Source organism: Bos grunniens, chromosome X (genome assembly GCF_055505025.1).
Source record: "Bos grunniens cultivar Pamir isolate PY7600 chromosome X, Bosgru_T2T1.0, whole genome shotgun sequence".
Taxonomy (NCBI): domain Eukaryota; kingdom Metazoa; phylum Chordata; class Mammalia; order Artiodactyla; family Bovidae; genus Bos; species Bos grunniens.
In genome coordinates, this window is record NC_141194.1 from 97,777,915 (window position 1) to 97,794,331 (window position 16,417).

A 16,417-nucleotide genomic window follows, 5' to 3' on the forward strand; every position below is an offset into this window, starting at 1 on the left:
ACAACCTCAATTGAGTTTTTCTTATGGTGAAGAGATAAGAGAATTCCTAAGAATTTGTGCTTAAGAAGGCAAGAACTAAAATCATAGTCCTAAAGTATAATTTTATGCCAGAATCCAAATATAAATCATTGTTATCAGATTCCTACACTTGAATATCAAGCAATGTTCAAAAAAAGAGTTCATCCATATTCTAAAACTATAAATCTGATAGCACATATTATCAATACATGTTCTAATTATTAGCTAGTACTTTAAAAATAAAAAGCTGAAATCCCAATAAGAATCCTAAGTTTAACAGGATACTACAAGATACAAAAAGAAATGATAGTTTCCTAATTAACTACTTCAGAGGACTCCATGAATCTCCAAATAGAAAAGCAGCTTTCTTAAATGTTCATTCGACAGACTATCTACAGACAGCGACTATTTAGTTGAATAAAAGCCACTGTGGTGCCATTAACAGTCTTCTGAATTCAAAGATACACTATTGACCTAAATTATTTCCTCCCACCAAAAAGAGGTCTTATTTGTCCCATGTTTATTTAGCACAGACATGAAATTAAAAAAAAAAAAAAAAGAATTGCAAGCCTGTCTTAACAATTAAGCAGGTCTATACTATTCTCACTTAGCGCAGCGGCTGCAACCGGTGCACTTAGCGCGGCGGAGAGGAGCTACCCCACGCCCGAGGCCAGGGGCGGCGAGTTGGTAATGGACAGGGAGGCCTGGCATGCTGCGATTCATGGGGTCACAAAGAGTCGGACACGACTGAGCAACTGAACTGACTGTTACTATTCTGATTGCAAAATGACTGCATTTAGTTAAAGTATATACAGCAAACAGATTAGATGAGCCAAGAAAAGCTAAAAGAAACTGGTCTGGTCAGCTTTGGGTTCAATTGTTTCACCGTATCTAGGTGATGTCTGGCAAAGACTTGAGAAGGAAACTACCTGATAGTGGCAAAGGCAAAACCATTAATACATGTATGTGTGTGTGCTAAGTCACTTCAGTTGTGTCTGATTCTGTGTGACCCTATGGACTATAGCCTGCCAGGTTCCTCTGTCCATGGGATTTTCCAGGCAAGAATACTGGAGTGGGTTGCAATGCCTTTCTCTAGGAGATCTTCCTGACCCAGGGATCAAACTCATGTCTCTTATGTCTCCTGCATTGGCAGTAGGTTCTTTACCACTAGTGCCACCTGGGAAGCCAACACATGTATACACACAAACAAAAAGATATACTGCAACTCTTAACTGCTTATGATATATGTGTTTGTGCTTAGTCACTCAGTTGTGTCTGACTCTTTGCAACCCCATGGACTGTAGCCCACCAGGCTTCTTTGTCATGGGGATTCTCTAGGCAAGAATACTGGAGTGGTTGCCATGCTCTCCTCCAGGGAATCTTCCCAACCCAGGGATAGAACTCAGGTCTCCCACATTGCAGATGGATTCTTTACTGTCTGAGCTGCCAGGGAAGCCTGCTTATGATATGGGCCAATCTGAAAATATTTAGCGATGTATTTGGTATCACTATTTTAAATTATTTGCTACTGAGAGTTTTTTTTAATCAATGCTACCTTTCAATATATCTTCAAAAAACTAACTTTACATATTTTTAAATCTCAACCTCAAAGACTGTGATTTAAGTTAGAAATAAATTAGTTTCTTAATATTCTCATAAGGACACTGACATCTGGCAAACTAATGTTCGGATTTCAGTGACTAATTTTTTCCTCTTAAACGTCTATGCGTGCGTGCTCAGTCGCTCATCCATGTCTGACTTTTTGACCCCATGGACTGTAGCCCACCAGGCTCCTCTGTCCATGGGATTCTCAAGACAAGAATATTGGAGTGATTTCCTTCTCCAGGGGATTTCCTAACCCAGGGATCGAACCTGCATCTCCTGCTTGGCAGGCAGATTGTTTACTATCTGAACCACAAGGGAATACCCACATAAACATCTATATATACTGTTAAAATATAACATGCAAGATTCCCTCTAAATCACTGATGTCTTCTGCCTCTCAGGATTATGAATTAGTATGACAATGTTGCAATTTTTTTTTAACTTGTGGTTTTCATTTTATTTAAAATCCACTGACACTGTGTGCCATATACCATGACAGCTGCCGACAATGTGGCAGGCATGTTGGGGTGCAAACATGATTGTGTCACATTGCTGCCTTGAGGAATGTAGGTTTTGGGGACTGGAGTCTGACGAGGAGGAAGCCCATGGGAACCACACAGGGAAAAGGCAGGGACGCTGAGAGTGCAGCTGCTCAGCGACTGTTTGGGGGCAGAGAAGCACAAAGCTTTGAAGAGGCGTGGGTTTGGAGTGAAGCCAGGGTGAAGGTGAAGAGAACAGGAACAGGCTGGGTGACATGAAGCCGCTGATGTTCGGTAGTGAGTTGGGCAGGTAGTAAGGAGGGCGGGGAGGCCGGCAGCTGTCACACTGAACAGCCCAGTGAGTGCACGTTGCAATATTAACAAAGCTTGGTTTTGCACTTCTGAAAACTTATGTTGGTGCTGTGAAAACAAAGACTCTTCCAGACTATCTGTGGCCAAATTATCTACATGTACCTGGGCCTCCCTGGTGGCTTAGATGGTAAAGAATCTGCCTGCAATGCAGGAGACCCGGGTTTGATCCATGGGTTGGGAAGATCTCCTGGAGAAGGAAATGTCAAACCACTCCAGTATTCTTGGCGTGGGAAATACCGGGGACAGAGGCGCCTGCAGGGCTACAGTCCATGGAGTTGCAAAGAGTCAGAAGTGACTTAGCAACTAAACAACAAGATCAAGACCATAACCACACTTGTTACAGAAAGAGTCCAGTTCCAACAGAGAAGAGACTCTTTTCCACTCTCTTACTAAGTCCATTCATCACTGACAGAGTTAGTTACTCAAGGTACTTTTTCCTTTGCATTCATACATTTTTTATTATGGAATTTGAAGAGGAAAAAACTAAGCAATAGTTTTCATCATTATCTTTTAATTTCCTTTATATTCTCTTATCCCAGGCTAATTTTGGCATGATCAGTTACACAACAAAAGACTCCCCTTTGCTTCAGAAACAGGTTTTGTGTCTAAACCCATGTATTTGTTTCATCTTGCTTTACTGTCCTTCCCACAAACCCAGGAGAATGACGGATATTGCTTATTGAGTACATATTTTGTTTTTCAATTCCATGTAAAATGACAAAAGCAGGTGTTAAAGGGGGAAATGTACAATTTATGTTTAAATTTAACTGTAATTTTCACGTTTTACATATGACTTATGATAAAATATTTTTCTACCAGGTACTCTAGTCCTTAAATTTGCTTTTACTTCAAGATAAAAGTTTTGACTATTTGCAAAACATTTTCATAAAGCAGTGGTTACAATCATATCTACTTTAAATGTGGAAGCATTTCTAATCAGTGTGTCAATATAATGAAAAAATAAGCATAAAAGAGTATGACATGCAAAGTATCCTTAAAGCCTAATAAAAGCCAGCAGGATGGAAACCTTAGTTACACATAAATGGTCATAGGTGACATTATAATTCATGCAAATTTTATTGTCATGATCACGAAGAGATCACAAAAGATGAGAGGATGGTTTGTCACTAAATGGCATCCCTCTCACCTTCAAAAGGAAATAAGATATGTAATTTTCTTTGTTTTTACCACAGAACACAGTACTAACAATTGTCTCTCCAAAGTGAGAAAGCTTTAAAACATGCTTGTCAATAGGCTTTCTTTCATCGTATTTAGTCCATGAAAAATACAAGCAAATAAAACATATAACCTTAGAGCACTAATTAAAGTTCTATAGGCATGTCAAGTGATCCTATGTGTGCTAAAGGAAACAAATAAGGATCATATACTAAATAGTTATTTGTATCAATTTTGAAACTAATGCCTTTAGTATAGAGTTTCCATGTCTTTTGAGAAATTTCCATTTTTCAAATAAATCAATTCAAGACAGCTCAGCCAACGTTTACCCCAAGTTTAGCATTTTAATCTGAAAATGAGTATATAAATCAGTGTGCTTTTTCTCAGTCAGTTAAAGAGGAAACAATACAAAGATAAATGAAAACAAGTTCTACATAGAGACTGAGTCAAAATCAAAAGGTTAAGAAGTAAGAGCTTCATACAATTTTCATTATATTCAGTTACAGTTACACAAACAAAAACAACAAATGAGCCAGAGACACTAACAAAATCTTGCCATTAAAATCAGCACCTAATTATTATCTGTACTTTGCACTCAGATATAACTATATAGATTTACTAGTGTATTTGCCTTTAGGTATTTGAAAAATAACACTGAATGTACACCCAGCATTTCCTAAAGCATTGTACTGTGAACAATAACTTGAGTGCAAAAATGAGAAGAGATTCATCAGAATTTCAAAGTAAAACCCTATGCCTCACCTAATTCTATTGAAAATGAGGCTCAAGGCAAATTTCACTTATCACTTGAAACACATTTCTGCCCTTGGACACCAGAAGCAAATTAAAAAACATGCTGTTGTTCTGCTATGGCAGAGCTACAATGCATTATGTTTAAATAGTTCAGCATTCAGATTTAGCTTACTTAAAGTACAATATGGAATCAATACAATTGTAGAATTCAGACAAAATGCATCAGTAATTGTCACTGCAATTACTGTACTGAAACAGCATTAATAGGATAGGCAAATAATTTTAGAATATATTTTGCCGATGAAGAACTATTTTATTCACTGGTCAACTTTTTAAATTTAAAATATGTATGCCTTAAATGTAAATGTATGTGTGTAATATACACGTCACACAAACATAAAATCACTGTGTGTTTTTGTGTGTGTATATATATACATACAACATATGTATGTTATATATGTACACATTCATAGTGATTTTATAAACTCTGTGAAAAGCTTCTTTACAGAAATGTAAAAGATACAGTCCACTATTTCAAAAAATATTCTTTTCCTACAAAAATAAATCAAATTTCCAGACTCGTTTTGGAAGCACTTTAGGAAATAAACAAAGCAATATATTCCACTAAAACACGAAGTTTTTCCTGCTGCAGACAAGCCTTTTCAATGAATACTAATTTTAATTTTTTGAGACTCAAATTTCATTAAAGTTCCTATTAAACACCTTCCTTTATGTTAAATTAAGCTGTACAAGAACTATTACGAGGTAGTTTACATGGGTAGCATCACAAAAAATAAAAACAAACTGCTTATTTAAAAAATTGCTATAAATTTCAAGTAAGCAAATACCAGATGTATAACTTTAATGTAAACTTAGTTAAATCTTGTGACTAGGCTATGTTTGTCCTTCCTCAATATCTGAAGTGTTCCTATAACAAACTGTATATTAAGTGGAATAACTACAAATTGCTATTTGTTAGTAAGTGCACAAAACCTCAGCTCCAAAATTTAACCGGATTAACTCAGAGCCGACTATTCTTAGTCTGTTTTGTTTATAAAAATAGAAATCTCTTTAAGAACAGTTTTGAAATATATATAAAATGTATTAAAGTACATATATACACTTCTTTTATGAAGTCTATATAAGTACACTGAGGCAAGAACTTAGAGATCTGAAGTTTGTTTCTTTTAAGCAGATAATGCTAAGCTCATTATATGGATGCTGGAAGCGTCTCACTACTTACAGATTTGGCAGTAGCAGAAATATACTGGACGACCATCTCACGCTTAGTGGTAAAATCTTTGTTTCGTAAAGGAGCTTTTCGCTCTTCATTAAGGTTCATGTCCTCCTGTTAAAAAGAATATTTATTGTATTAGCAAATTTCTGCTTATGAGTTTCAAAGGTGATTAATAAATATTAAGGAACAAAGTTCTACCATATATCAAAAGGAATTATATTCAATATCCTATAATAAACTATAATATAAAAGGATATGACAAAGAATATATATGTATGACTGAATCACTGTGCTGTACAGTACAAATTAATACAACATTGTAAATCAACTATACTTCAACAAAATAAACTTAAAAAAGAAAAAGAAAAATTAATGTTCTCTGTATTAAAATAGTAAGTCACGCTCTGACTATCAACAACCATCATTTTTTGGCTCCTTCATTATTATTTTTCACTCTATATACCCTAATGTCATATAAATTTTACCATATATTTATGGTTCATATTGCTACCTACTCAATGAGTAGAAATAAGAAAAAAAATTTTAACTATTCCACAGGATAAACTGGCAGTTTATAGCATAGATATACATCATACAACCTTAGCAAAGTTATTTTTTTACCCGATAGCAAAAATAAACAAACACTTTACTACTTGGCATATGTTCCCTTAGGATAATTATTATCTACAAGAACAAACATAATTTGTAAATTACAGGAAATATATATCTACAATATGTCACTGAAGAAAGATTCATGAGAAGTTGCTGAATTGGGGGAAAACATCAGAAACACAGTTACCTGCATTGGGATAAAAAAGACCACTAACTGGAAAGAAAAATATTCAGTTACAACAGCACATCATTTTGAGGTTCAATAAGCTTTGATTTGGTTGGAAATGTTCCTTTATATTGTGATACACAGACATAACATTTTCACTAGATAAATCATTTTTTATTCATTTTGAAACTCATGTTAACCCCTGAAACATATTAAGACACACTTGAAGGGTCATAAAACCAAATTGGAAAGGACTACACCTCCAAAATCAACATCAAATGAAAAGACAACATACAAGGTGTGAGAAAATGTTTACAAGTCATACATCTGATATGGGGCTTGTATCCAAAGTATAAAAAGAAGCCTTACAAATCAACAATAGACAAATAACCCAACTACAAGTGGACAAAGGATTTGAACAGACATTTCTCTAAAGAAGCCATACAAATGGCCAATAAGCACATGAGTGTCAACATCACTATTCACCAAGGAAACGCAAATCAAAACCACAGTGAGACACCGCTTCACTCCCACAGTAATAAAGGCTATGGCAGAAAAGATAATAACAATTGTTGGTAAGGATGTGGAGAAACTGGAACCCTTACACACTGATGGTAAGAATATGAGATAATACAGCCACTTTGGAAAACAGTCTAGTAGTTCCTCAAAAAGTTATACGTAGAGTTACCACATGACTCAGCTTATACCCAAGACAATGAAAACATATATCCACACAAAAACTTGTACTTGAATGTTCACAGAAGAAACATTACAGTGGAAACAATTCAAATGTCTATCAAACGATGAATGGATTAAAAAATGTCATATGTCCATACAATGGACTATTATTCAGCCACAAAGACGAATGAAGTACTGATACATTCTATACTGCATGGATGAAACTTGAAATCACATTATGCTAAATGAAGGAAAGGGAAAGGAAAAGGGAAAGGGAAGTCACTCAGTCATGTCAGACTCTGACCCCATGGACTACAGCCTACCAGGCTCCTCCATCCATGGGATTTTCCAGGCAAGAGTACTGGAGTGGGGTGCCATTGCCTTCTCTGTAAATGAAGGAAGTAGATCACAAAAGGCCATACATTACATGATTCCATTTATATTAAATATCCAGAACAGGCAAACCTATAGAGATTTGTCAATTAGTGGTTGTCAGGGGCAGGGCAAGAGGGGATGGGAGAGCTGGGGTGTGACTGCCAACAGGTATGGTGTTTCATTTGTGGGTGATAAAAATGTTCTAAGAGTGAATGTTGTGATGGTTGCATGACTCTTTGAATACATGAAGAAAAAAAAAAAACACTGAACTGTATACTTTAAGAGGATGAATTTTATGGCTTCTGAATGGTATCTTGACTTTTTAAAACAAGAAAAAGAAATCAGTATTTTTATCCCTTTACTTGCTTGGTAATTCTAAACATTACTAGTTTTTAATCAACTAAATAAATGGACAAAGAAAAATACTAAAATAATTTAAAAAAATAATGTATGAGAATGTGGGGGGAAAACAAAGGATCCATAAAAAGTAATCAAACTGCATCTATGTATTGAATAGTAACTTCAATGACACCAGTATCTCATGATATATAGTTGCACCCACTGCAGTCACTGCAGTGACTCCTACAATGATTAATTCACAATCAATATCTATAAATTTCATGTATATATACCAGACCCCCCTTCCCAATTATCTCTATCACTGTCTCTACCTCTACTTTTCCTATCTTATTTCATTTCTCATTTGTATATCTTACTTGTTAATGATTTACTTGAAGCCAGGCTCTCTTTCTCTCTCAAAGGCTAGATCTAGCATTGTTGAATCAAAGTGAGAATCACAGGAATGAGGCTGGTTAGCACTTTATAAAGTCCACAGATATTCATCTATGTTCTGTGTCGACTTCAACTAACAGGGAACTCACTACCTCCACATGCAGTCCTTCCCATTACAGGGTAGTTTAACTTTTGCCAAGTTTTACTTTGGAGGACTGGATCTGAAATATGTACAACAAAATACTAACATCATGTGAAGGTGGCAAGATCATATCATTATTTTTTCTTCTCTACTTTCTAAATTTTGACTCAAATTAATTAATTTGACTCTGTTAAATTAATAAAAATAAACAATTCATAATATAGTAGAGATGGAGAAGGAAATGGCGACCCACTCCAGTATTCTTGCCTGGAAAATTGCCATGGACAGAGGAGCCTGGCAGGCTATAGTCCATGGGGTCGCCCAGAGTCGGACATGACTGACTGAGTGACTGAGTACATGTAGTAGGGAAGAGTAATATGTAAACATATCAGTATAACAGAGGCATGTACAGGATGTCTTAGGAACACAGAGGACAGATGGGAAAGACAAAAGAGAAGTCTTCATCAGGATTTGGGTCTTGAAGGAGGAGAAAAACCTGAGTGAAGGCCAAGAGATTAGCTACCAGACCACAGTAGACTTCTGTCATGGTTGGCTACCCAATAGCACTTGAACATGCCTGCTATAATTTTAAACACCCACCCAGTATCAGCCCCACCAATGAAGAATCCATGAAAACCACATTTATCAGTCTCTGAGCGACTTCATTTTCACTTTCACTTTCACTTTTCGCTTTCATGCATTGGAGAAGGAAATGGCAACCCACCCAAATCCCAGGGACGGGGGAGCCTGGTGGTCTGCCATCTATGGGGTTGCACAGAGTCGGACACAACTGAAGCGACTTAGCAGCAGCAGCAGCAGCTATCCCTTATAACAATACAGTAAGGTGGCTTAGTTGTCATCCATCAAATAGATGCATATGGGGTATAGATTCACCCATGTTTTGTTAGCATGGGTGGCAACAGAGGCGACATGGGTTGATGGCAGCGGACACATCTTTTTCATCACAACAATTTGACAAAGTGGTTCTGGGATAGCAACAGCTCCTTCATCAGATTATGTTTTGGCTGTGTGATTCTGGAAGTTATTCCTATACTTAGATTACCTGGAGCCTGTTTTGCAACCCTTCTGGTTCATATCTCTTTATGTGTGTTTGTGTGTGTGTGTATAAATATTCTATCTAAATTAATCAGAATAAATTATCTTATGTTTAATAATCTGGGCTATTGAAGTAACTCAAGTAATAATAATAAGAGTCCAAACTAAGAGGGATGGTAGATTGGACAGAATAAATAAACAAAAGGAACCTGTAAATATTACATGAAGACAATACTCTCTACTTGAAGCTAAAGTATACCTACCAGTTTCAATTTATCTTAATGTGACATGACATGGTTCAGCATCTCTCTCAAATACCCTGCGGTTTGATAAATCCAAGGAAGGAAAGGATTTCCATGTCCTTCACCTTGAAATACTATACTTCTCAATTCAGCCTCTGATTTTATGACTTTATTGGCAAGTACATCATTCTGCTAAATCATATTTTGTTTGTTTCCATTGAAACCTCTAAATACTGCTCATATATGCTAGCCATGTCTCTACCATCTCATAACATTCTGGTTAAATTATAGTCTCCTGCAAATAGCATGAATCTGTATCCCCAAGTAGTATCAACTCTGAAACACTGACAAGATTGAGCGTCTGTACTTGTACACTCCACAGTCAGGCCTTAGAGTGTGGTAATGCCACCACTGGCAATCTCTACATAGAGAATCTGCTAGCCTTCCAGTGACTTTTTTTTTTTAATTGACGGATAATTGTTTTACAGAATTTTGTTGTTTTCTGTCAAACCTCAACATGAATCAGCCAAAGATATACATTCTGTGTTACCATATACCTCCAATTCAATTTTTAATGACACAGGGCAAAGATCATGCTATCAAGAGTAGAATCATGGAGGCAGGCAGGATAATAATGAGAATATGGAGAATATAGACCTCGGAGGAATGTCAAGATTAAGTGCGATCATGCACCCAAGCCTGGTGTATATTAGCTAGCCATCAAAGAATGTTTGTGTTATTATTCATGTTCATGTTATTATTACTTCCCTAGTCTCATTTCTTTCATTACCACTGTTCATCTTACCCCTTGTGTTTGAATAACACAAGATTATTCATCATTTTTCTACACACGCTATGCTCTTACAAATTTCCATTACTTTGTTCATGATGTTATTCTCTCTGCCTAGAATGCTGTCGACTTCACCACCCTCTCCCTCTGTTAACCCCCATCTCCTCCCACCCTACCCAAATCCATGTCAGGCGAACTCATATACTTCTGCTAATTCTTCAGATTTCCCTCAAAGCACCTCGTTTAGAAGTGACCATCTTCATGCTGCTGCTGCTGCTAAGTCGCTTCAGTCGTGTCCGACTCTGTGTGACCCCATAGATGGCAGCCCACCAGGCTACCCCGTCCCTAGGATTCTCCAGGCAAGAACACTGGAGTGGGTTGCCATTTCCTTCTCCAACGCATGAAAGTGAAAAGTGAAAGTGAAGTCGCTCAGTTGTGTCCGACTCTTAGCGACTTCATGGACTACAGCCTACCAGGCTCCTCCGTCCATGGGAGTTTCCAGGCAAGAGTACTGGAGTGGGGTGCCATTGCCTTCTCCCATCTTCATGCTATTCTTCCATATTAATTTCCTATACTATAGCACTTAAAATGACACTCAATAATAAACCCATCTAGCTTAAACTATAAACTGAGGGCCAAAACTAGGTTCTTTTTTTAATCTTTGTATTGCCAAGCAAAGAGTATGCAATCCCGGAATGCACCAAGAATTTAATAAATATTTTCTGAACCAATGTGATATTTAGGAATTTTTCTCTAAATACTTTAATTTGCTTTACGGCCACAAACATTTTTATACCTATAAATCTGCTGCATAGGTTGATTGGGAATAGGTACCATTCACACAAACAGAGGAAACCATAATGACTTATCTTATTCTTACACAAAGCAGCAGCATACTACTAATTAGGCAGCTAATACTTCCAAATCATTAACTCCAGCTTTGTAATAGAATCATAAAACTAAATAGAGCAATATTCACAATTCAATACTAATTCTGAACAATGTAACTGAATATGAAACTACTACTAAACACACTGAGTTTTTAAAATTTTTATTGAAATATAGTTGATTTATAATGTTGTATTAGTTTCAGGTATACAGTAAAGTGATTCAGTTTTATAAATAAATAAATATATATATATATACACACACACACACACATTTTCAGATTCTTTTCCATTATACTTTATTACAAGATACTGAGTATATTTCCCTGTACTATACAGTAGGTCTTTGTTGGTTATCTATATTATATACAGTAATGTTAAACAGACTGAGTTCTTATAGTATACAGAACACTAAAGCAAGCTTTTACTGTACTGAAAATTTAGTTGGATACTTCCACAATACGAGAAGAACTGTATTATTTTGCAATTTAAAAAAAAGATGAAGTAACTGACCACTTATAATATTTGTACTGTATTATCATCAAGCCATTGGAGAAGGAAATGGCAACCCACTCCAGTGTTCTTGCCTGGAGAACCCCAGGGACGGGGGAGCCTGGTGGGCTGCCGTCTATGGGGTCGCACAGAGTCGGACACGACTGAAGCGACTTAGCAGCAGCAGCAGCAGCATCAAGCCATATTTATAAACACTAAATCAATTATTCTCCTACCAGTTAAGCTATGATGCAATTTTCCCATTACAGACAACCTCCTTCATTCCTTCAGCAAATAAACATTGTATTCTTGCAACTATTACTGAGAAACCATATAAGAATAGAGTCAAACAAGAAGGTTAAAAGTTGAACCAGCTGCCTATTCATTTGTACTCCCATTCATTCTCATTCTCTCCTTCTCCCTCTCACCTCCCATAAATCTTTAAATAGGTGACAATATACTTTTTTTAACTTTCTCATCTTCTAGCATCATTTTCTACTTTCCTAAACTTCCATTGTTTTTCTCACTTGCTTTATGAGAGGTAAATGTCAATCATATATGTTTTTACATCTCTTCCTTCCCTATAAGAATACTAGCTCCTTCTTTCTATAAAGTTGCTATAAATATCTGTGTACTTTGTATAAAGTAACTATTTCTGTTTCTGCAACAAGTATTGATCCCAGTTTAAGACTGGATTTTCTACTTGCTGTTTTTAAATCTGAACTTGACTTCACCATCAAATGCTTGCCCTCTTCCTTCTGCTTCTCAATAGTAAGTATTCAAAAATTTTTTTTTTAATTTATTTGGCTATGTATGCCAGGTTTTAACTGTAGGACACGTGATCTTTGTTGCTGTGTGTGGGCTCTTAGTTGTGGCATGCAGGATCTAGTTCTCTGATCAGGGATCAAACCCAGGTCCTTTGCACTGGGAGTGTGGAGTCTTAACCACTGGACCACCAGGGAAGTCACTCAAGTATTCTTTAACTTCTATTTTAAAGGGATCTGTACCCCTGAAGAGAATAAGCCAATGATACCCTACTACCAAAAAATACCCTAGCATGAACAGCAATTATAGATATCTTTGATTATTTTAAGATTATAAATTAATGGATTTTTACAACATTTATTTCTTTATTTTTTATTCATTTATCCAGCCGCTTATTTGGTAATGTTTGTTGTTAAAATAAGATATTAAGGTTTTTTTTTAATTTTTTAAAATTTATTTTTGAATCAAAGGATAATTACAGAATTTTCTTGTTTTCTGTCACATAGCAACATGGAATTTATTTATTTTTTATTGGAGGATAATTGCTTTACAATGTTGTATTGGTTTCTGTCATACATAAACATGAATCAGTCATAGGTATATATATGTTCCCTCACTCTTGAACCTCTCTACCATTTCCCACCTCATCCCACCCTTCTAGGATGCCACAGAACACCAAGTCGAGCTCCCTATGTTATTCAGCAACTTTATTTCTTTGTTCTTTTCTAAAGAAATGTTCATATAAAGATATGTTCTACATGTAATTCCTCTAACTTCTGTCAACTAGAAAGGATAGAACATTTCTTTTTAAAATCCCAATAACAGCATCAGGGATATTCCACATAAGTAGCTAATTGGCCAATTGTACCCGGTATTAATTAACCACCTCATGTCTTCAAATGATACAGTTAAGTTTACTTTTATAGACTGTAGCTACATAACATATAGAAGTCTGTATGGAAAACACAGTTAAAGGAAGTATAGAGCCAAAAGCCAGGGGCTGGGCGGGCGGTGGGGGGAGGGGATGAAATTAAATGAATGTATGGATGTGAAAATTGAACTGTGAAGAAAGCTGAGTGCCGAAGAATTGATGCTTTTGAACTGTGGTACTGGAGAAGACTCTTGAGAGTCCCTTGGACTTCAAGGAGATCCAACCAGTCCATTCTGAAGGAGATCAATGTTCTTTGGAAGGAATGATGCTAAAGCTGAAACTCCAGTACTTTGGCCACCTCATGTGAAAAGTTGACTCATTGGAAAAGACTCTGATCCTGGGAGGGATTGGGGGCAGGAGGAGAAGGAGACAACAGAGGATGAGATGGCTGGATGGCATCATCGACTTGATGGACATGAGTTTGAGTGAACTCCAGGAGTTGGTGATGAACAGGGAGGCCTGGCGTGCTGCTATTTATGCGGTCGCAATGAGTCGGACATGACTGAGCGACTAAACTGAACTGAACTGAACTGAGTACTGCAGAAAAAGTCTTCAGCTATTTCTGGTTTCAGGTCTTATTGGAGGAAATTAACTACAGAAAGTGAAAGTGAAGTCGCTCAATCGTGTCCGACTCTTTGCGACCCCATGGACTGTAGCCCACCAGGCTCCACTGCGCATGGGATTCTCCAGGCAAGAATACTGGAGTGGGTTGCCATTTCCTTCTCCAGGGGATCTTCCCGACCCAGGGATCAAACCCAGGTCTCCCACATTGCAGGCAGACGCTTTAACCTCTGAGCCATCAGGGAAGCTATGAACATCTACATATACCTCTTCACCATCAAGAAGGTAAATTTAGAATGTCTATCTAGCTATTAGGAAACACAAATTCACTCTCCCATAATCCTTAATCCTGAGTTCAACCTTCAACCAGTGGTTTCCAGAGTTCAAATATTACTTAAAGCATCAACTGTGGCTTGTGAAATATTGATGTTTAATCAAAATACAAGAAAATAAACTTTAATATTTAACGTGAGAATAATACTGAATCCCTCACTGGATCCATAGCTTCAAATGGTATAGGAATTATCTCAAGGGAAAAGTGGGGTATTCACAACCCATGTTTTTCTCACTGTCAGTGTACTACAATGTATTTGCAGTAACAAGTACTTGGTTAAGTGAACTTACAGGCTATTTGACCTAGTTTTAGCTAAGTCAGTCCTCAAAACAACAACAAAATAGAAAAGTACCTTTAAAAGATTCCTGCAAAGACAACATATTGAGGATAATAAGATAGTACCAATAACGCAAATACAGGGCAACAAGAAAATACTAGATTGTTGTATTTCCTACACAGAAGTCTGAGCCTTTCCTCAGTCATATCATGTGTTAAAAATAACAAAAATATAAGGCTAATAAGAAGCTGGTCCCACAAGATTAAAAGTTACTAATGTAAAAATCTGAAATTATCAACCATCATTGATGACTCTCACTTTATGTGCACATTGTACCTAAAAATATATAGCTAATGATAGTGAGTGCTGTGTTGTGCTTAGTCGTTCAGTTGTGTCCAACTCTTTGTGACCCCATGGACTGTAGCCTGTCAGGTTCCTCTGTCCATGGGGATTCTCCAGGCAAGAATACTGGAGTGGGTTGCCATGCCCTAAAGCTACCTCAAACTTACAGACCATTTAAAATTCAAACATCTAGAGTATGAAAGAAGCTTTTTCTATTTTCTCAGCAATAAGTAGAATCATGTGATATGCAATCCAATACTTAGTGAAATTTTGTAAACTTAATGATACACATTTAGAAGCCTCTCGTTTGTTTTCTTTCTTTAATAGCAAAAGACAAAAGGTCCCATGACATTGGAGGAACACTTGGTATAAGAAGCTGAGATAATATATGCAAAACAACATGGTGGTAAACTAAAACACATTATTTTGTCAGCCAATACTGTCAGAAGGCATATAGAAATCACTGCTGAAAATATGCTAGAGCAAGTATTAGAAAAATTACTCAGTGTGGGAGGTTTATCATACAGTTGAATGAAAATACAGCTGTTTTTCCTTTTAAACAACTCAGCTTATATTATTTACTAGATTGTTTCAATAATAAAGTATTAAAACTACATTTCTTTGAGTCACTAGTGGAACAATCCGAGAAAACATATTGCCAAAATAAATGATTTATTTAATAAAAGGATGTTTTATGAAAAAACTGTAAGTGAGAAGCACTCCTGAGTAGGGAAGTTTGCCCCACATATAAAATCCAAACCACTGCAAGAAGTTGAAACCAAAATACATTAGAATGTAGGTTTTTTTTTTTAATTAATAAAACAAGATATTTAAAATAGAGCAGAATATTTACAATATTTTAAAATGAGATAGAAAGTGAGAATGATACATGTATTTTACAGAGAGATTTCTGGCTATCTCAAGACAAAGATTTTTAAAACTTCTGAAATTTCACATGATGGGCATTTTTCATTCACAAAAGGACAAGCAATCCCTTAATAATTTAACAGCTGGTGAGAAAGTAACTGCTTCAAATGAACCTCAATGAAAAAGCCACACACTGGCACACTCAACTGCCAGGTAGATCTCCTTCATCCTTTCATGACTCACCTCTTCCTCCTTCTTCCAAGCATCAGGTGCAACGTCTGCAGCAGATATAATTAGATAAACATGGGGATGAGGGTCTACACATCAAGCATATAGAAGGAAGATGCAAAGGGCCCATGTCCCTGATGACATCTAGTGAAGCCCGTTTTTCAAAACCCATTAGAATCCATTTATTTGCAAATATAAAAATGCAACACTTCAGATAAGTTTCGAGAACAACTGACTGTCATTAAGGGAGATGGTTCAGTTCAGCAGAAAACCTTAGCTCGATTCATGGATTGGAATGAG

General features: G+C 36.5%; 1 protein-coding gene across 8 annotated transcripts in view; it reads right to left on the minus strand.

Annotated features, from left to right (window-relative positions):
- Positions 1 to 16,417, minus strand: part of DIAPH2 (diaphanous related formin 2) — a 1,061,378-nt gene that overhangs the window by 969,434 nt on the left and 75,527 nt on the right. For all 8 annotated transcript variants that reach the window (XM_086388307.1, XM_086388306.1, XM_086388305.1 and 5 more), the window contains one exon: positions 5,647 to 5,751. In XM_086388307.1, the coding sequence (XP_086244433.1) occupies positions 5,647 to 5,751 (105 nt within the window). The remainder of the gene's footprint in view (positions 1 to 5,646; positions 5,752 to 16,417) is intronic.